General features: G+C 39.0%; 2 protein-coding genes across 6 annotated transcripts in view; one reads left to right on the top strand and one right to left on the bottom strand.

Moving 5' to 3' along the window:
• mmrn2a (multimerin 2a) overlaps positions 1 to 14,614 on the top strand; it is a 32,870-nt gene extending 18,256 nt beyond the window's left edge. The window contains exons 4-7 of one of the 3 annotated variants that reach the window (XM_073025209.1): positions 360 to 437; positions 2,732 to 2,896; positions 7,867 to 9,876; positions 12,217 to 14,614. In XM_073025209.1, coding sequence (XP_072881310.1) covers positions 360 to 437; positions 2,732 to 2,896; positions 7,867 to 9,876; positions 12,217 to 12,596 — 2,633 coding nt within the window. In that variant the 3' untranslated portion in view covers positions 12,597 to 14,614. The remainder of the gene's footprint in view (positions 1 to 359; positions 438 to 2,731; positions 2,897 to 7,866; positions 9,877 to 12,216) is intronic. The other 2 variants (XM_073025211.1, XM_073025212.1) reach the window with 2 other exon arrangements.
• The window catches only part of bmpr1aa (bone morphogenetic protein receptor, type IAa), a 260,246-nt gene continuing 251,232 nt past the window's right edge, over positions 14,336 to 23,349 (bottom strand). For all 3 annotated transcript variants that reach the window (XM_073025226.1, XM_073025225.1, XM_073025227.1), the window contains 3 exons: positions 22,570 to 22,745; positions 19,165 to 19,295; positions 14,336 to 17,378 (listed from right to left, as the gene is read on the bottom strand). In XM_073025226.1, the coding sequence (XP_072881327.1) occupies positions 17,253 to 17,378; positions 19,165 to 19,295; positions 22,570 to 22,745 (433 nt within the window). In that variant the 3' untranslated portion in view covers positions 14,336 to 17,252. The remainder of the gene's footprint in view (positions 17,379 to 19,164; positions 19,296 to 22,569; positions 22,746 to 23,349) is intronic.

The following is a 23,349-nucleotide window of genomic DNA, read 5'->3' as shown; positions in this document are numbered from 1 at the left end:
TTGACTTGGGGAAGACTTTCAAACCTGTGCGTCTCTCCCCTGACACCTCACTTCTTAAATTAGCATCGACGTACCCCTCTGGGAATTTTGGGTGGAGGCAACATCTTGGGCTGAATTGTCTGTACTGTGCTGTAGTGTTCTATATTCTCTGTTCTACGCTGTTCTATGTTCTATACTCTTTGTTCTGTGTTCTATGCTGTGAAGGAGGTTTAAAAGGCACCATTGATACAAACAGTTCCCATAGTCCTAAGTACAGTTCAACCTGCCGGGGGATGCTGCAAGACTGAGGCATGTTTTTACATAGAACAATGTGAGAGATGGAAGGAATGGCCTGGTTTTAACTGCTGTGCTCTCCTTAGTTCCCCAGGAGCTCAGAGCAACATCCTTAAGGAAGCTACCAGGGAGGGAGCGAGTGACTGAAGGGATCCGAAATCCAAGTAGGTTACATTTCAGCAGAGTCACTTAAGCTGTACCTGTGCTTTTTTCATGATCGAGGAACGTTTTCTCTGTACTTTCTCTCTGCTCCAAAATTGTCTTCAAACATGAGCCCCTAAACTAACACCAGTATCCCTGAAGCAGGATGTCCCAAACTCTGCCCAATTAACTGAGGGTAGAGTTTTAAACAAAATGGATTCAACAATATCAAAAGGACAAATTTATTGTTCACACCACACCACTGTTTCCAGCCTGTGTTCAGAACATGATGCCGCCTTTCTCTCTCCCACGTTACAGCCAACATCTGATTCATTGTCTATACTCCCAAAACAGGAGGAAGTGCGAAAATCCCAGTGGGTGGGGATCGTTGGAGTGAGCCATGTAACAATACTGGAGGCTATACATAGAAAGTTATGCTACACTGCTGGAAAACAACATGTGAGAATATCTGTGCCTCTGCCAGAGGGACACATGCAGTGTGACCTGAAGCTTGCACCACACAGTGCATTTTGAAAGATTTGATTTTAATACACAGTGGGAGTGACTTGAAGAATTAGTCATCTCTGATCAGGAATGGCAAAGCCTACATGCTCTTGTCTGCCTCATGCTGGGGTTTCTGGCATGTTCTGTGAGTGAGTGGGAATGGTTTACATTGGCAATGCTGAGCATGTCACCACTTGTTAAGGATCGGCAGTGAGAGCATTAGGTTGGCAGCCTGGCCTTATCTGGAGAGTGGGTTAATTGGCCACTGTAAACTGCCCCTTGTGTAGGTAACCAGTGGAATCTGTGGGCATTGATGGGAATGTGGGGATAAGCAAAACAGTATGAGTGTAGATGGACAGTTGTTGGCTGTAGGGCCTAATTCTGTTCCTTATCACCATGATCCAGCCACTGGGCTAAACAGCCTTACTCAATGATGGTGCTTCAAAGGGATATAACTGGGGGGTGAGTGTGCAGAGAGTGTGTAGAGAGTGAGTGTGCAGAGAGTGTGCAGAGAGTGTGCAGAGTGTGCAGAGTGTGCAGAGAGTGTGTAGAGAGTGTGAAGAGAGTGTGCAGAGTGTGTAGAGAGTGTGTAGAGCTTACGGAGAGCTCACTGAGCATCGGGAGAGAACTGAGAGAAAAGTTAATGTTCAAAGTAAACATGATCAAAGTACATATACGTCACCATATACAATCCTGGGATTCATTTTGTTGTGGGCATTCACAGTAATTACAAAGAAACACAATAGAGTCAATGAAAAACCACACACAGGATAACCAATGTGCAAAAGACAACAAAACTGTAAATACAAAAGAAAACTAAGTAAATATTGAGAATATGAGATGAGGAATCATTGAAATTGAGTCCACAGGTTGTGGAGCTTTGGTGCTGGGGTGAGTGTTGAGTCAAATTATCCCCTCTGGTTCAAGAGCCTGATGGCAGAGGGGTAATAACTGTTCCTGATCTTGATGGCCCCAAGTCTCTTGTACTTCCTTTCTGATGGCAGCAGCAAGATGAGAACATGACCTAGATGGTGGTGTCCTTGATGCTGGATACTGCTTTCCTGCCACACTGCTCCTTCTAGTTGTGCTCAATGGTGGGGAGGGCTTTACCTGTGATGGACTGGGCTATATCCATTACTTTTTGTAGGTTTTTCTTTACAAGACCATTGGTATTTCCATACCAGGCTGAGATGCAACCATTCAATATAATCTCCACTGCAATCTACAGAAATTTGTCAAAGTTTTAGATGCCGTGCTGTATCTTTGCAATCTTCTAAAAAAGTAAAGGCACTTCAGTGCTTACTTTGCAATGGTAGTTACATGCTGGACCTGGGACAGATCCTCTGAAATGCTAACACCAAGGAGAGAGAAGGTAAGAGAGGGTGAAGAGGGAGAGAGAGTATAGAATATAAGAAAGAGAAAGTGATAGAAGAGGGAGAGAGGGAAGGTGAACCATATTTAGCAGGCAAGGCTGCAGCTGTAGAAAGAGGAACAGATGAAACATTCTAGGGCAATGGCAACAGCTCATTGGAAGTTCAAAGCCAAGAATGATCTGTATCATCCAGGGAAGTCAGGGGTGGGGGGAGAGCAGAGTGAAGAAACACCAGATCAACTGTGATTGTTCGACTGGTGGGGCAGGGACAAGGGGTTGAGTGGCCTCCTCCTGCTCTTCCAGACCTGATAATTACTTTATTCCATCAGTTTTGCATTAATTTCAGGTTCCCCCCCCCCCCCCCCCCCACCTCCCGCAATAATTCTGTAGGGTTCAGCCTGCAGAGCATTCCTTACTTACCTATGCTCCTTCTCACTGCAGCGGAAGCTCTTCTGTCAAGTGACAGACGTCAGAACCAGGACCTGGAACTGCTTCAGCAACAGGATGGCATTTCTGCTCCTGCTGCCATCACTCAGGGCTTCCACCATGTATCGAGCAGCCCGAGGGAAATAAACCACTCAAAGGAAAGTAAAGGAAACCAAACAGGTACATATTGATCACAGCCACAAGGAACAGCTCGGCAATGGTCTGAATATACATTCAGTGCCCATTTTATCCTTGGCACCTGTGCATGGATTTTTCCCAGAATGCTTAGAGGAAACCAGGAATTTTAAACTATTAATTCTCAGACAACACAGGCTCAAACTGCCCAACCTCAGCTTCTCCATGTTAATGACCTGCTTTCTCTGTAAATGTGTGAACTGTCAACTCAGTGGGTAGTTCACCATTAGTTTAACAAAGGGCCTGAGCTCGTGAGATTGGCAGGCTTCCTTTGGTATAATGAATTGCTGGCATTTTATTATACACTGTCCACCTCATGGACACTCCGAATGAGACCTGCTAATCCTTTCACATTTTGCTAATTATTGAATTCAGGCTTTCAAATGGGGGCAAGTTTTGAAACTGGACTTATTTAATCATTCATGGTTGACCCATATGATCCAATCTGAATAACTGCCTTTCCCCAAATCACTTCATTCACCCATCAGAACAGTAATTGAACCACTGGTTTGTAATTTGTCAGTGAGAGCTCCCAACTTCCTTAGAAAATGCTAGAAACACTCAGCAACTGTGGATGGAGAAAGTCAATGTTATAAACACAAGAGATTCTGCAGATGCTGGAAATCCAGAACAACCCATACAAAATACAAGAGGAACTCAGCAAGTCATGCAGCATCAATAGAGAGAAATATACAGTCGACGTTTTGGATTGAGACACTTTATCAGGTCAATGTTTCTACTCTGTGATCCTATGTCATAATTCTAAAATGTTCTGAGTGTCACAAACCTAAAAAGTTGACTGTTTATCTTTCCATAGGTGCTGTCTGACCTACCAAGCGTTTGCATTATTATCTATTTTTTTGTTTGTTTTCAAGCTACTGCAGGTGTTTTAAAATTTCTAAACTTCTACCTCCAGCTGCATATAAACAATCTTGTCAACTTCAGTGTTGAAATGTTCAACTCAATTTTATGTAAAGGCCTTCTCCCAAACCAACTGTGGCTGAGCAGTGGTGTTCTGCAAGGATTGGTGCTGGGCCTGTGCTGTTGTGATGTATTGCATGTAAATGTCTTGGGCGCAAATATAGAAAGGTGGGTTAATTAATTTACAAACAACACAAAGATCGGTGGAGTTGTGCAGTTTTGAGGACCCAAAGGATATAGCAGAATATAGAATAGTTACAGGTAAGGGCAGAGAAATGGTAGATGGTGCTTAACCCAAGCAAATGTGATGTGTTAAACTTTGGAAAGTCTGATACAGGTCAAAAGTTCAAAGTAAATTTATTAACAAAGCACATACGTTACCATATACAAACCTGAGATTCATTTTTGCGGGTGTACTCAACAAATCCAATAGCCATAATAAAATCAATGAAAGACTACATAAACAGGGTGAACAGCCAGTGTGCAAAAGGCAAACTGTACAAATACAAAAATAACATAAATAATAACTATACAAACAATAAATATCAAGAACATGAGATACAGAGTCCTTGAAAGTGAGTCCATAGATTTTGGGAACAGTTCAGTGATGGGCAAGTGAAGCTGAGAGAAGTTATCAGAAGCCTGATGGTTGAGGAGTAATAGTTATATTTAAACCTGGTGGTGTGGGTCCTGAGGGTCCTGTACCTTCTTCCTAATGGCAGCAGCGAGAAGACAGCATGATCTGGGTGGTGGGTGGGATCCTGATTATGGATGTTGCTTTCCTGTGACAATGCTCCATGAATATGTGCTCATTGGTGGGGAGGGCTTTACTTATGGTGGACTATATACACTACTTTTTAAAGGGTTTTCCATTCAAGCGCATTGGTGTTTCCATACTAGGCCATGATGCCGTGAGTCAATATACTCCCTACCACACATCTATAGAAGTTAGTCAAAGTTACAGATATCATGCTAACTCTTCACAAACTCCTAAGTTGAGGGAATGTATAGTTAATGGAAGGACAATTAGAGCATTGATGTACAGTGACCTTGGAGTCCAAGTTCATACCTCACTGAAAATGGCTGCACAAGTTGATAGGGTGATAGAGAAGGCATGTGGCATACTTGCCTTCTTTGTTTGCGGCAATGAGTATAGGAATAAGGAAGTCAAGTTGCAGCTATATAAAACTTCGGTTCGGCCACACTTGAAATTTAGGTGTGCAGTTCTGGTTACCTTTTTACAAGAAGAATGTGGCGATGTTTAGAGAGGATGAGGAAGACGTTTACCTGGATCGGGGGGGGGGGGGGTGTGAGTTATCATGAGAGATTGGACAAACTCTTGTTGTTTTCTCCATAGATGTTTATAGAACAGAAAGAGGAGACACCCAGAACCTTTTTCACAGGGTAGAAATGTCAAGTATGAGAGGTTGTGTACTTCAGGTGAGAGGGAAAAGGTTAAAAGAGATATATAGGGCAATTTTTTTTTCATATATACACAGAGAGTGGTAGATGCCTGGAACAGGTTGCCGGGGGAGTGGTAGAATAGGGGATAGTGCCACTTAAGAGGATGTTAGAAAGACATACGAGTATGCAGGAAATGGAGGGTTACGTTTCATGGACAAGCAGAAGAGATTTAGTTTAATGTGGCACAGATATTGTGGGCTGAAGGGCTCGTTTCTGTGCTGTACAATTCTAAGTTAACTAACATTGATTGCAGGGGTTTTATTAAAATTCTTAAGTGCAGATTTAATCTACATCTTTTTCTTATAACAAATACACTTAGACAAAATCCAATGAAAATGCTAGCTGAATAGTTGTCAGGCCTTGGGAGCAGAAAGCAAAGTAGATTCAGATTCTGTAAGAATTCTTATAAGGCATATTTGTAGAGAAAAATGAAGGCTGTAGACTAAATTGGATGGCTCTTTCCACGATCTAGCGTAGGTACAGCCAAATGCCTTCACACCAGTAAGGCCTTCAGCTATGTGCATTTAATTTATGAAGGGGATGAGGATATGGAAGAATTGTCAGATAGTCTTAAGGACACTGACCCCTAAAGGATTTTGATGTTACTGCAACTAAATTCAAACACAAGGGAGATATTCAGAATCAGAACCAGAATCTGATTTATTATCACTGACATATGATGTGAAATGTTTTGTTTTGCAACAGCAGTACAGCACAAAGACATAAAAAACTATATTTACAGAAATAATAGTGTATAAAAAATAACAAGGTAGTGAACCATTCAGTGAAAGTGGAGGAAAAGATGATGTTCCCAAACTGTTGAGTGTGGTATTTCAGTTTCCTGTACCATCTCCTTGAAGGTAGTATTGCAAAGGCATATCCCAGATTTTGAGGGTCCTTGGTGATGGATACTGCATTCTTTAGGCACTGCCTCTGGAAGAAGTCCTCAATGGTGGTGAGGGTGGTGGCCATGGTAGGGCTGGCTGAGTCTGTAAAGACAGAATTGCTTGCCAGCATCTCCTGGGGCTGGTTTAATAACACAGAATCACTGCCACAGACTCCTGTGGTGGTATATTTCAAATGGAGGTTAACAGATCCTTAATTCATAAGGGTGTCAAAGATGACCAGGAAAAAGAATAATGGGGTTGAGGGGGAATAAATCAGCTAGATCAGACTCAATGGGCTGAATGGCCTTATTCTGCTCCTATGTCCTATGGTCTTACATCATTTCTCAGTTCACCTTTCCTTTGTATAAGGGATAGGAAGAGGATGTAAATTTCTGGGACTCTAGGACTAATTTTGTGGGCTGATCAGCATTAGTTGCAACACAACAGGACTAGGATTAATGTTTTTGTGAGATATAGTTGGAAATAAGTTCAACTAAACTGTCTGGGAAACATGCATAAAGAAAAAGAAAACTAACAGCTGTATAACAAAGTACACGTGAGGTAGGAAGTAGTACAGGTAGTGCTGCTACGTCTTTCAGGGATTCAGGGAGGTCATAAGTGGTTTTGATCTGTATCTCTGAATCAGAAACTGCATCAATCTGGGCTTTCCAAACAGAGCTGGATTGGAATTTGACAAAAGTGTAGCAAAAACAGCAGGAAAAATGTATATGGAATGAGACTGATAACCTTAAAGCCAGCTCAAACTGATGGACTGTCTTCTATAATTCTATGGTCTTCATTTAAGACTTACATAATTAAATCTTACTGCACTCAAATATGTATCATGGAAGGAAAGGAAAATAAACCACTCATGTTCACTTTACAAGCCTATTCTTTGGGGTTGAGAGAATAGCATTCTAACTCCATTATATTGTTCACCTCTTCCTCTTGATCCCCGACATCCTTTATCTACCTTCATTGCACCAAAGAATAGCAATTCTCTGCATAAAGAATGTTCTCTTCATTTACACTTACTCCATTTATTTTGCAGTGGTCACTGGAGATGGCTTTCTTAGAAGATGCTTCATATTGCCCCCACTGTAAAGAAGATGTATTCCATTTCTCTACTGTTGAGATGCAAAACCCTTGCTTTTACTTTGAACAACCCATTTTCCTAACAGCTGAGTTTATACACCATTCTACATCCTTTACATTTGTTCATCTGAGACCCATCCCTTTGGAATCTCTTCCCACAGCACCAACTTGTTACCTCACTTTCACGTTTACAACCTTTTTAAAACATTTACTGCTGACTCAATATATGGGCAATAGGCTAAAATGTAACAGTTTACAACACTTATTGGGGCATAGATGAGGTAAAAACCTTTTTCCCCTAGAGAAAGGATACCAAACACTAGAGGGCATAGATTTAAGAGAAGGGATAAGATTTAAGAGAGGTCCGAGGGGCAACTTCTTCACATAGGGTGGTGTATACATAGAACAAGCTGCTAGAGTAAGTGGTTGAGACAGGCACATGAACAACATTTGTACAGGTACATGGATAGAAAAAGTTAGAGGGATGTGGGTCAAATGGATTAGATTTGATTAGCACTATGGTCAGTATGAAGCAGTTGGGTTGGAGGGTTTGTATGACTCTATGACCTTTTATTTTTGTTTTAATAGAATTACCAGACCTTCAGGATGTGGTAAAGTCTCATGTTGAAAACTTTTTGAATCAGCACCTTCATTCCTTATGGACAAGCATGAACAACAGCATACTGGTCTTGTCTAACAAAGTCTTCAATTTGTCGCAAGATATAGAGATCAACAGGGCAAATCATAATAAGCTTTTAAAACATCAAAGGGAACTTGAAGAACTGGGTATCAGGTTAAAACTGAAACTTGACGAAAATAGTGAGCAGCTACATAAAATTGAAGACACATTGAAAGGTCAACAACGGAGATTTGATAAGGAACTGCATGCTCAGAGGGTTAATGTTGACCATAACATGACCACAATTAAGACAGAGATCGACCTAAAGGTCAAGCGCTGTCAGAAGATGATCCAGATTAAATCACAGCTTCTAGATAACACAACAGCCGAATTAAGGAAAGATCAAGACAGACTTTGGCAAGAAATCTATGTTTTAAATCAAAGTATAGCAAAAACAGCTAAGCTCCAAGGACCAAAATTATGTTCATCATGCAACTTGAAAGATGCCCACCAGGAAATGGGAATGACAAAAGAGATCTCTGATGCACTTAATGCTGCTCTTCAAATTAATTCAAGCAATCTAACAAGTGTATTGTGTGGATTGTGTGATCCTGCATCAAACCAGGTTGCCACTTTGCAACAAGCGTTGGAGAAGCAGGAGTCCAGCTGTTCAGAAATGATAGCTGGCCTTAAGAGAGAAATTAATCAAAAACTAAATAAGACCTGGGTAGGTTTTATGGAAGTAGTTCTGGGACTGAATGTCTCCTTTAACCATCAAAACTTGGGTCACAATGAGGTAATTTCTAAACTCAACAATAAAGTTAAAGAACTGGATCAGCTGTTGTATGGCATACCTCAAGTTGAACAGCTCTGTGACTGTCAAAAATTATCTGCAGATAATAGTTTGGTTATTGATAACCTGAGAAATGCCAGTGAATTTATGGACAAAATGCACTTTGATCTGAATTATGTCAAGCAGCAAGAACTAGAACTAAGCAACAGCTTAAATGATTCTATGCAAGACCTCTTCATGGCTTTACAACAAATTCGTCAACAAATGCAGGACTTCCAATTCTTGCAGGAAGGAAAGCAAAATACTTTAACTGAAGACATCTTAAAACTTGAGAGGAATTCCACCATGATTATTAAGGATATTAGCTCTTTGAAAAAATTTGACGTTGTCATGGACTCCCGTATCAAGTACCTCAATAGTTCATTCAATTCCCTTCTGGAAGATGCTTTGAGGCATACACTGATTTTGGAGCACTTGTTGGAACAAGATATATTAGAGGTTACATCTGAGGGTGCATCAGATCTTCAACTTCTTTCTATGAGCACGTTATATCAAATCCTAAATGAGACAGAGAAGAATCTTGCAGCTCATGAAATTATTTTGGAAGACATCAAAATGAAGTTGCAGCTTCTTGATGAAGACAGAACGAGTAATAAAATACACAAACTAACTGGTGCTGAGGAAAAAGAAGAAAACTTCTTGAAAGAAAGTTCTTCAGAAATAGATGATACAGATGACCCTAAATATATGGAACCAGAGAATGAGGCAATTGAACAAAAATGGGATGATTTACAACATGGAACCAGTGAAATACCATTCAGGAAAAAAGACATCGAGATGTTGAACCTGCAATTAATTAAATTGAAGTCCCACTGTAATTCCAAAGACAATTACTATAATCATAGCTTGGAACAGATGAAGGAGCAGTTTACAGAGTCAGTTGAGTCTCTGCAGCTAGATGTATCATCTTTGAAGCAGCTTCTGGAAAGTCATATCTCTGAGTTTCAGAAGCTCATTGGCAACACAGACAGGCTTTCTAATGGGACATTCCACACAGGACGAGGTAGTTTAGGCTTAAAGCGAATGAGAAAGCAGCACAGGGAAAATCACCATGGCAACAAACATCTGGGCATCTATAGAAATTTTTCAGCCGTAGGCAATGGAAAGAGAAGCCTATCTGCACAGGGTGAGTACATGGTGTTGACGGGGATCTGTAATAGTGCATTCCTCTTCCTATCACCGGGTTTCAATTTGACTCTCTCCACATCTCCAATACTGTAAAGTCTTTCTTCATTTTGAAATTTGATTACCACCAGTGCATTGCCAATCTTCCATGGGTATCTCTGGAGGTTCTGCCCAAAGAATCCCTACTTCTTTTTCCTTTGCAGCAACATTTTGACTTTACAGATGGAATATCCTTCTCAATGTATCTGCATCCACTGATACCAATTGAACACACTCTCTTTTTTCAGTGTCTTGTGTAGTTATAGATTCACAGATCACTACAGCACAGAAACAGGTCCTTTGGCCTATTTAGTCTGCACTGGCCTGACCTTCTGCCTAGTCTCAACTAACTGCACCTGAACTATAGCCCTCCATGCCCCTCTCACCTAAACTTTACTTAAATGTTACAAGTGAACTCACATCTACCACTTCCACTGGTGGCTTGTTCCACACTTATATCATCTTGCAGGCTGTCCCCAGACCATCCTCGAGTATATTGTTAGCACAAATGACACATTCACTGTGTTTCAATATACATGTGATAAATAAATCTAAATCCGAGTGAAGTCATTTCCTCTTAGGCTTCCCTTAAATATTTAACCTTACAGACTAAATTTATGCCCTCTATTTATTCCGAGGAGGAAAATCCTGTATGCATTCATCCTATCTATACTCCTTATAATATTGTATATTTCTGTAAGATGTTCCCTCATTCTCCTGCACTCCAACCTAAAGTTCTAACCTACTTAGCCTTTCTATACATTCTGTGTATTGTCTGTACATACATGACGCTGCAAACAGGTTTTTTAAAAATCATGCTTGTACATAAAACAATGAACTCAACTTGACATCTTCATCCAAAGCATTTCCATCTTTATTCCAATAGGTAGGACCTGTGCTTGCCCAGTTCCATTCTTTTCTATCCTTTGCAATGGCTTTGTTTCCTATTTCAACATGGTACTTTGGTATTCCCAAGAAATTTCTTATCTTAATGCAACCACTCAATTATAATCACCCGGAAAAAAAAAGCATTAGTCCTCTTTGGCTCACTCAATCCCTTCACATCTCTTTACTTAACCAGTTTCAGTTGTTAGAATGCTTGGCTATGGTCTAGACTTGGTTGAGCCATAATATTGCTTCAGTTAACGGCAGATTTCTCCTTCTTCAATCCTTACACCTTTTCCACCTATCACCTCCTATCTTCTCACTTTATCCTCCTCCCCCATTAACCTGGCTTCACTTATCACCCCAGTTTGTACTCATTCCACCCCAACCTTTCTTATTCTGGCTTGTCCTCTTCAATCAGGGTACTGAGTACAAGAATTGGGACTTTGCATTATTACCAGAGATACAGGAGCCTGAAGACCCACGCTCAACATTTTAGGACCACTTTCTTCCCCTCTAGCATCAGATTTCTGAATGGTCATGAACTGATACAACCCCACTATTCCTCTTTTGCACTATTTATATATTTTATCATAGCTTATAGTAATTTGATATGCTTGCACTGCACTGCTGCTACTAAATGACAAATTTCACTACTTATATCAGTGACAAATAAACCTGATCCTGTTATGTTACAGCTATACTATTTGTTGGAGTACCTTGCACATTTTAAGTGTCTCTAGTCCTCTCATATTCCCAGTCTGAAGACCAACTGTAGACTAAATGTGACCAAGCTAATGCTTTATAGTTCCAGAATGGTTTCCCTATTCTTTGCCCAGACTGATAAAACAGGCATCTTCTAAATATTTACTTCTCAACATTATTTATCAGTGTGTATGTACAATACTCTGCAAAAGTCATAGACACATATATATAGCTAGGATGTCAAAGACTTTTGCACAGTACTGTATGGTTGGAAAAAAGGGAGAGTGGAGAGGGAGCAGGAAGCAAGAAGCACCACAGAAACATTGGGTAATTATCAATAAACCAAATGCTTTGGAATCAAATGACCTTGCCTGCTGTCTCAGAGTTGGGTGAGTTTGCACCCGCACCACCTCCCCACCCTCTGCCCCGGCACTTCTTCTCTGCCACCTGTCCAACACCGACATCCATATCCAACATCCTTTGCTCCCACCAGATTGACAAATTTGTCCTTTGCTCCACGTTGTCATATACAGTACTCTGCAAAAGTATTAGGCACCGTAGCTATATATATGTGTGTGCCTAAGAGTTTTGCACAGTACTGTTTGTATTAAAGAAATCCCCTTGGATCCAAAGGAACACTTATTCAAATGACGAGCTAAAAATGGCAATTAATTGCTTAGTTTTGATTTATTTTTACTTTTTATCTGTTTAGAATTCCAGGCTGCATTTTTCGTGGGACTTTCCAACAATTCTGAAACTAGCAAGATTTTGAATTTTGACTGGATTTTTCTTAACTATGGAGATGGCTATTTAACGGAAAAAGGCTATTTCAAAGCTCCCTTCAAAGGCATCTACATGTTTGTGGTGACTGTGGAATTTGGCCAAGGCTCTGGTCTTGGTGCTCTTTCAGTTGATGGCCAGCATGCATTCATACTTCAGAGTAGCACACAGAGCAGCACAGACTGGGGCTATGCTATTCTTGAGCTCAACAAAGGACAACACGTGTGGGTGGAGGTGACACAAGGCTCTGTAATTCAACGGACTCATCTGGAAACCACATTTGGAGGATTTCTTTTATTTAAAACATCTTAAGAACTTGTTACCAGTCCTGAAAATGAAGCGAGTTTAATGGAAATCACTATTGGAAGTTTCCGCTTCAGAAACTATTCTTCAGCAAATGCTCCTCAACAGACTTTGCCTGGGTCTTATGGACAGAATAAATCCAAAGTCACACACTTTCACTTTCCCCATAAATGCATCTCCAATAGATCACAATAGTATACAAATTTGGATACTTATAGTAATAAATGGTGAATTCTGTTCACATGGTCAGGATGGTATTAGTACAGAAATCCAAATTGTTTTGTAGTGGTCAATGCATCTTTTCCTCAGTTATCTATGAGAATGCATCTTAATTGCCAGTCTTGGAACTCTTGAGAACTGAGTTTTGATCTCTGTACATATAAACACTTTCTTTAAATCTGATCAATGCACCCATTTCCCTCCCAAAAACATTGAATACTAACAAGAGAATAAATACATTTCTTTAAACTGAAGCAGAAAATGTTAGATATACTGCTTGCCTAAGAAATTGATTCCTGGTTTGAACCAACACTCACTGTTCCTTTGTTTCCCATAAATGTGCTTGCTAAATTTACCTCTTTTTCCCTGCCTTTTCCAAGATTTTTTTTGCGAGAGGGGAACTGATTTAGTGTTACTTTTTCCATTCAGTGAGAAAGGATGGGGAATTGAGAACTATTTACAGAATTCATGACTTTACATCTGCAAAAGAATTTTTAAAAAATAATACTTTAGCATTATTTTAAATTGAATGAAAACCCCATCAATAAGACAAACTAATAACAAGTCAATGTTCTATAGCAGGTGGTCATAGTTGCTAGTTCTGTGCAAAAGTGAAAGCAGCAACAGCTTCCAATGCACATCAAAAATAAATCAAGTTGGTCAACATGTTTCCCCCACAAAAGGATTTAACATTTAAATAAAAGGATTTAAGTTGGAGAGAAGTTCAACAGATCATGAGTGGCCCCAATTTAAACTGCAGTTCAGATATGTAGCGCAACTACATTGAGTCAGTAAAACTAATACAAAATGAAAAGGTTATTTAAAGATGCACATAATCTGGAGATGGGACTGGTGAAAGCAATTAGATGGAAAGCAGACCATAATAAGAGGAGATTTCAAAGGTTGAGAATGTAGAATGTCTTACAAAAAGAGAATAATTTTGTGTGTGTACTTAGTATATAAACTTTTGAAATAAACCATAATATTGTATCATGTGGCTTTGGAATTCGGCTTCAAGCAGCTTGGAAGCATAGAGATTATTTATAGGACATTCTATCAGAATACTTATAAAACAGAAGAGGTTATAGATTATATGGGTATGTTTAAAAACAGATGGAATAATTGGTTTGGTTGACTGGTTATTAGTTAATTGAAATGCCTCCAGTTGAACAATATTTCTATATCTGAAGGACAACTAAAAATAATACCACTAAATGGAGAAGGATTAAACAATAGTATTTTTAAAAGAAGTCATCAAAACTGTAGCTGTTAAACACATCCTAAACAGTCTGAAAAATATTCCAGGAGCTGACAAATAAAACAAAATTACTAACATTACAGTAGTTATTTTTCTTCAAGTTGTTCTCAGATTTTCAGATCAATTCATCTTTTCGTTCCTTTTGCTGAAATCAGCAAAAGATATGTCATGGGTACACAGATTTGATATCCACACATCCTGCAGTAGTTACACAGTAAGTGCACCCTGACTTCAACAAGGAAGGAAAACAAGCAACCATAGCCAACAGAGCAACTGTGTACTAAAATAATGTTATTTACTTAATATTCAGATACAGGACATAATCTGTGTACATGATGCACCTCTTGCAAAGTAATCTGTGGCAAACGCAATAAGGCACCTTTTATCAGATGCTGTACAAAATATGTTTATAAGTCTTTATGCTTAGTTTAATGTGATCAGTTTGTTTGACTTGCGATGACATAAGCATTAGATTAACATCACTGCTTTAACCCTCTGTTATCTGTCCATTTGTTATGTACAAAGTAGCTGACTAAATGATTGCAAAATAGTCTGATTTGTCATTTTGTCTACGCTATAATGAGACATTTTTGGATGACACATTGGACTGGCAAGTGGTAAATCCCCCTTTCTCTCCTTTAAATAAAATAAAGGCAGGCTGACTTAACAAAAAAGGCACAATAATTAAAAACACTTTCTTTGAAAAAACTCTCTAATTCACACACACAACTTCATTTGAAAGATAGGAGTATCTTTAACAGAAGTGGACTAGAGTTTCAGGTCTCACCCCTATCTTCCAGATTTACTTGGCCATTTTGTACTTCCATTATAAAAATATGTTCTCTATCTCCAGCTCCACTATGAACTGAATGCACCTCTGAGATGCTATTTTAAGAAAAGGAATTCATAAAAACAGCCACTGTATTAAAATAATAAATGATGAGAGAATGCAGAACACTGGCAGGGACAGCCAGTGTAATTCACCTTTATTCCTATCATTCATTATTCTCTAGAGTTTAAAAAGTTTCAGCAGTCAGTATGAATTCCTGCAGCATTAAAAATGATAAAAAATATCTGAATGAATTTTCTCAAAAAGGAACACTTCTGTAAATCTCAAATGTAAAGTAAAACACACTAATAATGTTGTGGGCCTTTCAGACTCATGGGAAAAACAGAATCGCCTCTGGTGCAGTGCATCAGAGGTCAGGGCCTAAGCATATTACAATATTATTGACTGGGCAGCAGATTATAACTGGCTAATCAACATTGAACATGATACAGTATCTTTCAAATTCAATGCAAACATGAGAACCAAGGAATGCAGATGTATAACTCTGCATGGTATGTAACAAAGTCAATCATGTTTATGAATGAATTACACTGTATCTTCAACATCCCTCTTGTCAGGGAAAAAAAAGCTTCAAGTCCTACTTTGGCTATCAGATTTACAAGAATAGCTTGCAGATTATCATCAGCCATGCTACACAAAATATAAACATTATGTTACATAACATTTACAAGGTTGAGGCATCCAAGAACCTGGCACATTAGACAGCCACTATTAATAGGATTACTAAGTTCATCAATACATGAATATACTTTGGAATTATTCAGATGAATTGACAATACATTATTTTAAATGAACCAACACTTCACAGCTTCAAGTGTTTTCTCCTGGAACGCAGTGAAGTTCACACTCCTTCTGACAGTCCCTACTGATTGCTAAGGAACTATGACAAAATAGAATCGAACAACTAAATGCAGATATGGGAAATAGTGTGATTGCTCAGGATCCTTAACAGTGATAACTCATCCTCAAAAATAAATACATGCAATGCCACACTTTGTGAGAACAAGTTAGTGATAACCTTTTGAAACACAACTTAATCTGGGTGAATACTGGTGCAAACATAAAGAATGCTGACAGAACACATTACCTCAGCGAAAGTTGTTTTAAAGATGTAGAGTTTTACATGCTTGCTTCCAAGTAAAAGTTAGTATTGTTATAATGGAACAGCAACCCACCCCGCTACACATATGAGCAGAATAATGCACTTGTAATTTAAAGACATCTTACGACCAATACAGTAATAGCAGACACTGCATGAAAAGTTCTCAGAGATGAGAGATATGTTGTGGCCTAAAATGGACCTTCTCTAATAATCTATCTTTTTAGGTTCAAATAATGAAAAATGTTTCATCCAGAGGGTCACGATTATTACCCAATGTAAAACTGCAAGAACATAATTAACAAAACAGAGAGCTGGTGTTCATTTCCAAAATTAATACCATTCTACTCTTTACAAAGTTGACATCAATTTTAAAATAATTTTGCCAGCTAACAGAAATCAAATTCAAGGTTCTCCCTACTGCTTACTCTTTTGTAAAAGAGAAAGCAAGTGAGTGATTAACGATAAAAGCAGGAATGGACATAAGAGTTAACAAGAAAAAATGTGTTTCAAGGAAGTAAAGAATCCTGAGTCTGTAGCCTCCAATTTGCAACCTGGGCAGTGAAGCTAGCTGCAAACATAGTGTTCTGGATTGAGAGAAGAAACCTCATCATTGCGAGGCACCAGCAGAAACTCACTCTGTGAAGTGAGTACTTTTAAAGTTCTTGCAAACGCACAAAAGACCAGCTGATTCAACAGACTTTAGGGCAGAATTGGGACGTAACTGTCATGCCTTTAGAGCCCAATAGAGAACCTGGCAGACCCCACTGACAGATAGATGAAAAGTAGCTATTAAAATACCAGCAATAGTTTTGCAAAATGATTCAGACTGAGGCTTTCACAGAAAGCACCATCTCCTGGCTGTGAGACAACATTCTTAGGGTTCACAAAAGGCCAGCTATCAACATTCCACTCTGGATTGCAGAGCATAAAAAAAGTCAGGGACACATAGAAATCCAAGGAAGTTTAAGATGCTTCAACAACATCAAGTTAGAGTCTTGTATTGTTAAAACATTTTGCTGTCTTTTATGAAGTAATGGTATGGAAGCTTGTTATCAGAAGTCCTTTCTTCTCACACATATGCCATGCATGAAACACTCCTGAATTCAAAAGATCATTAGCAGCCTATCTAGTATGGTGTGAAGTAAGTTTTGCGGCAAGCAAATGCCCATCTTTCTGATCACACGCCAGATGTCTCTGCCCCTCTGGAACAACACTGTCAATTGTCGAGAGGCTTGATCAGATCTTGATGTCTTGAGATTCCACCATTTTGGCAAGTGTTTTCTTCACTCTTAGTGCTGTCAACCGAGAGGCAGGATTATGGGCCCAACATTCTGACATCAACTTCAGAACTGCTCTTAAACACTGTGAAAGTAGAAGACAGATATCAGGAACAAGAAAACAAACAATGAAGGTCACACTGACACATGCAAAATGCTGGAGGAGTTTAGCAGGTCAGGCAGCATCTATAGAAATGAATAAACTGAACTCTTCAGTGGCCTGAAACGTTGACTATTCAATCAGTTCCATAGATGCTGCCTAACCTGCCGAGTTCCTCCAGTATTGTGTGTGTGTGTTGTTCTGGATTCATGCATTCTACAGAATTTCTTGTATTTGTGAAGGTCATATTAAGTTTGACAAACCTGTGAACTAACTTCCCTGAATAAATTCAAAAGCATGTTTCATTAAAAGCTTAAACCAAAATATTAGCTCAATGTTAAGATGACATTCTTTCCTTACCCAATTTATTAAAAGTTTTACTGTTAGATTTTGACTGCTATATTTCTCAACCTCTGCCAGTGCCATTAAGTCATCAGCTGGAAAAGTGTGAGGCAACCCATCCAACAAGAACCATTTAGTCTTCAAACTGAACTTACTCTCAACCTCTGCAGCTTTAAAGAGCAAACCTGCTCGATACATTGGTGAACTGCATCAGTAATATGTTCCACAGCCCCTGATAGGTATCTTAAAGAAGGTTATCATTTCAAGTAAAATTGCTGGTATGAATTTTAGTTCAATTAGGCTGCTAATCTATACACATGTATAAGCAAGATGATTTTGAGAAACTAGCCTATTAAGCATCTCTCTCCTAATTAGGCCAATCCTAACTAAATTTAGTTATGTAAGAACTTGGTCGTTCATGATTCCCAAATGATCTTACAGTAAAACAGACCTATGTCCATTACTGGTATAGCTCTCGCCACCATCACAGACATCTACAAGAGGCGATGACTCAAGAATGGGGCATTTATCATTAAGGACCTTCACCATCCAGGCCCTGAACTCTTATAGATGTTGCCATCAGGCAGGAGGTGCAGGAGCTTGAAACACCACACCTCAAGATTCAACAACAGCTTCTTCCTCAGTATTGTCAGGTTCTTGAACTAATCAAAAAACCCCAACACTACCCCAACTGTATCCTTTTCTCTCTCAATCTTGCACTAGTGTCATTTTGCTTATTTTGTAGCTTATTTTGCACACATAAGTGACGCACAAATATTTGTCCTCATTTTGTAAAATATCGTGCTGCTATAGCAAAAGGTTAATTTTCATGGCATTTCTACCCTATGTATGTATGTCTATGACAACAATAAACTTGAACTACGAACCCAAAGCTTGAATGCGAGACCAGATCTGACTGCTTCCAAAAATACAAGTAGATGTGCTGATGGCTTCCCCTGTGCTGCAAGTCCTCCACTTCCCTGACATTTAGGTTAGGTTACAAACTGAATTATGAGATCTTTATCAAAGCTCAGTAGGTATGAGATAATCTTCAGTATAAACCCAAGTACATCTCTATTAACTATTAAACCAGGCATTTGTGAAAGTATTGCCTGCAAGGTCCAGAATGTAAAGTCTTCAATTACTAACAAGACAGATCCCTGTTTGCTGATAGGTAAATTAGTTACCACGATATTTGTTACATCAATCATCCAGGCTGTGTTAATTACTCCCAATTTGAAAATAAATGCATAAGATCATATGACGCAAAACCTATAGGATGATTGTTTTGACAGTTTTCCAAAAACCAAAAAGTGAGTGCCAAGATTTCATGGTGCAGTCTATTGAAAATACTGGATTAGTCAATCATGGACAGTTAAAATAATCACCGTGTCCTTGCAAGTCTCATGAAATAGTATGGAAGTCTCACCTCATCACTGTTCCACCTGTTAGAAACTGTTGGACGGAGGCATTTAACACACACCACTTCCCTCATATCTTCATAAGAGGGGTCGTTTGGCACCATATCATAATATGGCAACTGGTAATCCTCTACAATACCTGCAGGGGAAAAAAAAAAACACAAGTTGGAAATTTCCTGATGAATTAGCAGGTACATACATGCTCAAAAAGTGGCTCCAGGATTGATTCCTGATCTACGTTGAGTAAACTCATTTCAACTGAAGTAATCAGTACAACAGTCTGTCTGTGTGCCTTGTTGGTAATAAATTAGCTTGCTTCTTAACTGTTCTGCAGTAGGCCTTATTTGGAAATTATAGACATTTTAGAATGCGCACAATTGTTTACTAGATGATTGAAAAATAAATGTCTACAGATATTTAATATCTGAAATAAAAAGAAAAAAATACAATGTGTGGACAGGTTATCAATCTGAAGTATTATCTTTTCTCTCTCCATAGGTGATGATTTCTTGAATATTTCCAACATTTCCTCTTTTTATTTTTGTTGCTTTTTCCACAGCCAAATAGTCTGCACTTTCACTATGCAGACCAATATATGAGCATCCCTACTTCACTGAGCTGCAAATACTATGGAGACTGTACCCCGGTAAGGTGTATAGTTCATTGTTTTGTTGCTTGTTGTGTTCTGTGTTATTCTGCTGAGCATACTATAGTACTGTGCAAAAGTGTTAGGCACATATATACAGCTAAGGTGCCTAAGACTTTTCTACAGTACTGAAATTTTATGTATTGCATTGTATTGCTGCTGCAGCAAAATAAAACATGACATATATGAGTGATGATAAATCTGATTCTGATATGGATCTCTATTGTACACTGAGAGTAGAAAGGGATGATGGAGAGGAGAATTGTGGTTGGGAAAAGGGAAAGGGAGTGGGGAGACAAGAGGAAGCGCCAGAAAGACATTCTATAATGATCAATAAACTAATTGTTTGGAATCAAATGACCTTGCTTCATGTCTCAGGGCTGAGCGTGTCTGCACCCATTCCACTCCCTGTCCCTGCCATTTCTTCTCTGACACCTGTCCCACACCCCTGCCACAGTGCTCCACAATCACCATTTTCAATATCCTTTCTTCTCGTCAGATTTACAAACTCGCTTTCCACTCCAAATTGACAAATACAGCACCATACAAATGTCTTAGGCAGCCTAGCTATATATATATGTGCCTAAGACTTTTACACAGTATTGTATGTACATACTGGAGTATGTGATGACAGTTGCAGGCTGCCCCAGATGTTAAAGCAAACAATGCTGTTTACTGTCCATTTTGATGTACTGTGATTTATTAAACTTGAATCTTGATGACAAAAGACAAAGCTGGAGATTCACTGCTATGATAAAGCTATATCTGGCAGTTAACTGAAGTAATACTTCAGATTGATAAGCCTGTAACTGGGCTATTTCTTAGTGCACGGAATAGGATGCCTGCCCTGGGTGCTTGAATCTAAAAGAACAGCACTACCTAGCTCTCGGATAGAACTTGCCCTAACACGGTCCTGGCACATTGAAATGGATAGGTGAAATCATCTGGTGGGAGGACTGCAAGCAGAGTTTTTCATTTGAGTGAACCAAGATGATTTGTGTTGATAGTGCCTATGCATTCGCAAATGGTTCTCACAAAGAATCAATACAGTGATAGTTTTAAAAACTTGTGAACCTGAGGGCAGACCTCATAAGTGTCAAAGCTATTTTAGCACAGGCAATCAGTAAGGCTGAGGGGAATCCTCACTGCAAGCAGATCCTGATGATGAGTTGGGAATCAGTTCCCAGCATAAGACTATATCCCAGTTAAGAGTAGGTTCCTGGACAGGTTCTTTCTGATTCTTGAGCAGTCAAAAGGCTTACATCAGTATTCAGAGGAGTTAAATGGGGCCTCTTAATTTACCAATTGTCATATTTAATTTAAATTGCAACATTCTACCGATTTGTTAAGTCAAACCATTTTCTATTTGCTTAGGCAATACCATAGGATTGAAGATGGATTTGCTTTAATTCCAGTTCGTAGCTCAGTGGAGTTGAAAGATCCGCTGCCACACATCACGAGGCTCGGACCCAATCCTGACATTGAGTCCTTGTGTGTGCAATTTGCAAGATCACCATGTGTAGATTTCTTCGACTGCTCTAGTTTCCTTTTGCATCTTAAAATTGTGCATTTTGGTAGGTTAATGGCCTCTGCAGTGCGTATGAGAGTGCTGGAGTCTGGGGTGGAAGGGTGGAGTAGTTGATAAGATTGTGGGTTGAACATAAAATGGGATTTAAGAAGGATTAGTTAAAGGATGGTTAATGGTCAGCACAGACTTGGTGAACTGAACTGCCTGTTTCTGGGCTATTTCTCCATTATTCTATGATCCAAGTTATGTAGGTTCTGAGATGAGACCAATGAAGTTTGTGCATACTCTCCCACAGTTGGCGAGCTGGAGATGCCTCAGGGGATAAGATGGGCATTATAGATGGTGATGCACTGCTCATACGTCCTCCAAAAGTTGTTCAATGTTCTTTTTGCCTCTAGTGAGGTATAGCTTGCAAGTTAAGGAAAATACACTAGAGTTCCCTCTGTCTCATTGGAGACAAGACAGACCTTCTCCATTTTAACCATTTGCTTTTATAACATCCTTTAAATAGGTTCATTAATCTGATAATTTTTTTTGCTATGACAACAATCATGTGGCTAGTCTACTAATGCTGTCAACCACAAGAAAAACCTTGACGATAGGCTAGGAGAGCCCAATAACATTGGTTCTCATCTTGCAAATGGGCTTAGAGGACTTTGCACAGACAGCAGGGATTCCTCTTCATATTTTTGAGGTTCTTGCAGTACATATATCATTGATATGAGCAAGCTTGCAGTTTTTGAATGTTTTTCCCCTCCTCAGATGATGCACTACAGGCAGTGCTGAGATCTATTACTGATCCTGCCTTTGCAGAGAGGTGACTTCCCAGATATGGAAATTGATCCACTTTCTACAGGACTTTGTCAAGGACTTTTATCACTGAATTATGTAGAGTGGGCAGGCTGATTGAGGAACAGTGCTAGTATGTTGTTATAATTTTCTGAGAGGAAAAATCTTGCATTTAATGACAGCTGTTTCTAAGATGGAGCCACAAGCTTTCAAGTATTTTCCAATCAGTATGGACTTTTGAGAAATAATGAACCTGAGCAACACTTACTCAGTAATTATAGTTTAACATCTTAAGGAGATTACCATTTTGTGCATTGTATAAAGATATAAAATGGCTCACAAATAGAAGTTACACATATTTAAAAAATCTGATAAAAGTAGCCCAATTTGATTCAGGAACACAATCTAACATACAATAATACCACATCTACAGATGAATGTGTAGTGTACCTCCTGTGAGACAGCGACGTGACATTTCCCAAATCACTAAGCCAAAGCTGTATATATCTGCCATTAAATATGCCTGGAATTGGTTCTTGTTGAGGCTTTCATCTAGCACTTCTGGTGCCATGTATCGTTTAGTTCCCACTCGGGTATTCAATGGGATATCAACTTCATTTGTGTCACTGTAATATAAAAACAGGAATAAGCTTTCAGAACTAATAAAATATTTTAATTCATTAATGTTTAAATAAGAAAAACAATTCCCATTATTCTAATGTCAGCTAATGTATACAGGCATAGGTAAAGAGACATACATTATGTACAAGTCTGAACTGGACATTCTGGTAGATTTCCAGGAAATTAATGACATTTTGCAAATAATGCAAAGTGAAGCCCAAGAATACCATGGGAAATATCTGTAGAACAGAGCTCAAACTTCCAACATTTACCACTTGGAAAGTACCATCTGACCACCAGTTTGCTATATAGTACACAACTATTTAGGAGGCAGTATGAAAGCAAGTAACCTTAACTGCCTGATATCCTTAAATGGCTGCAGAAACTTCTTCAAATGTTCACACATCTCATGTGTGTCTTAATCATGTAGCATTATATAAAATGAGAGAAAACAAAATCCAGATTCAAACAGAATTGAGAGCAAAATAGAGCAGCATAATAAAAGTGATGAGGGCCACAATTATTCAGTCCTGTAAGCCATTCAACTGAATTATGGCTGTTCTGCAGCTATCCCTCAATCTTGGTTGGTTACATAATCCTCACCTTACT

This window comes from Hemitrygon akajei, chromosome 21, assembly GCF_048418815.1.
Source record: "Hemitrygon akajei chromosome 21, sHemAka1.3, whole genome shotgun sequence".
Lineage (NCBI taxonomy): Eukaryota > Metazoa > Chordata > Chondrichthyes > Myliobatiformes > Dasyatidae > Hemitrygon > Hemitrygon akajei.
Note: the sequence above shows the minus strand (reverse complement) of the source record. Positions and strands in the feature narration are given on the sequence as shown.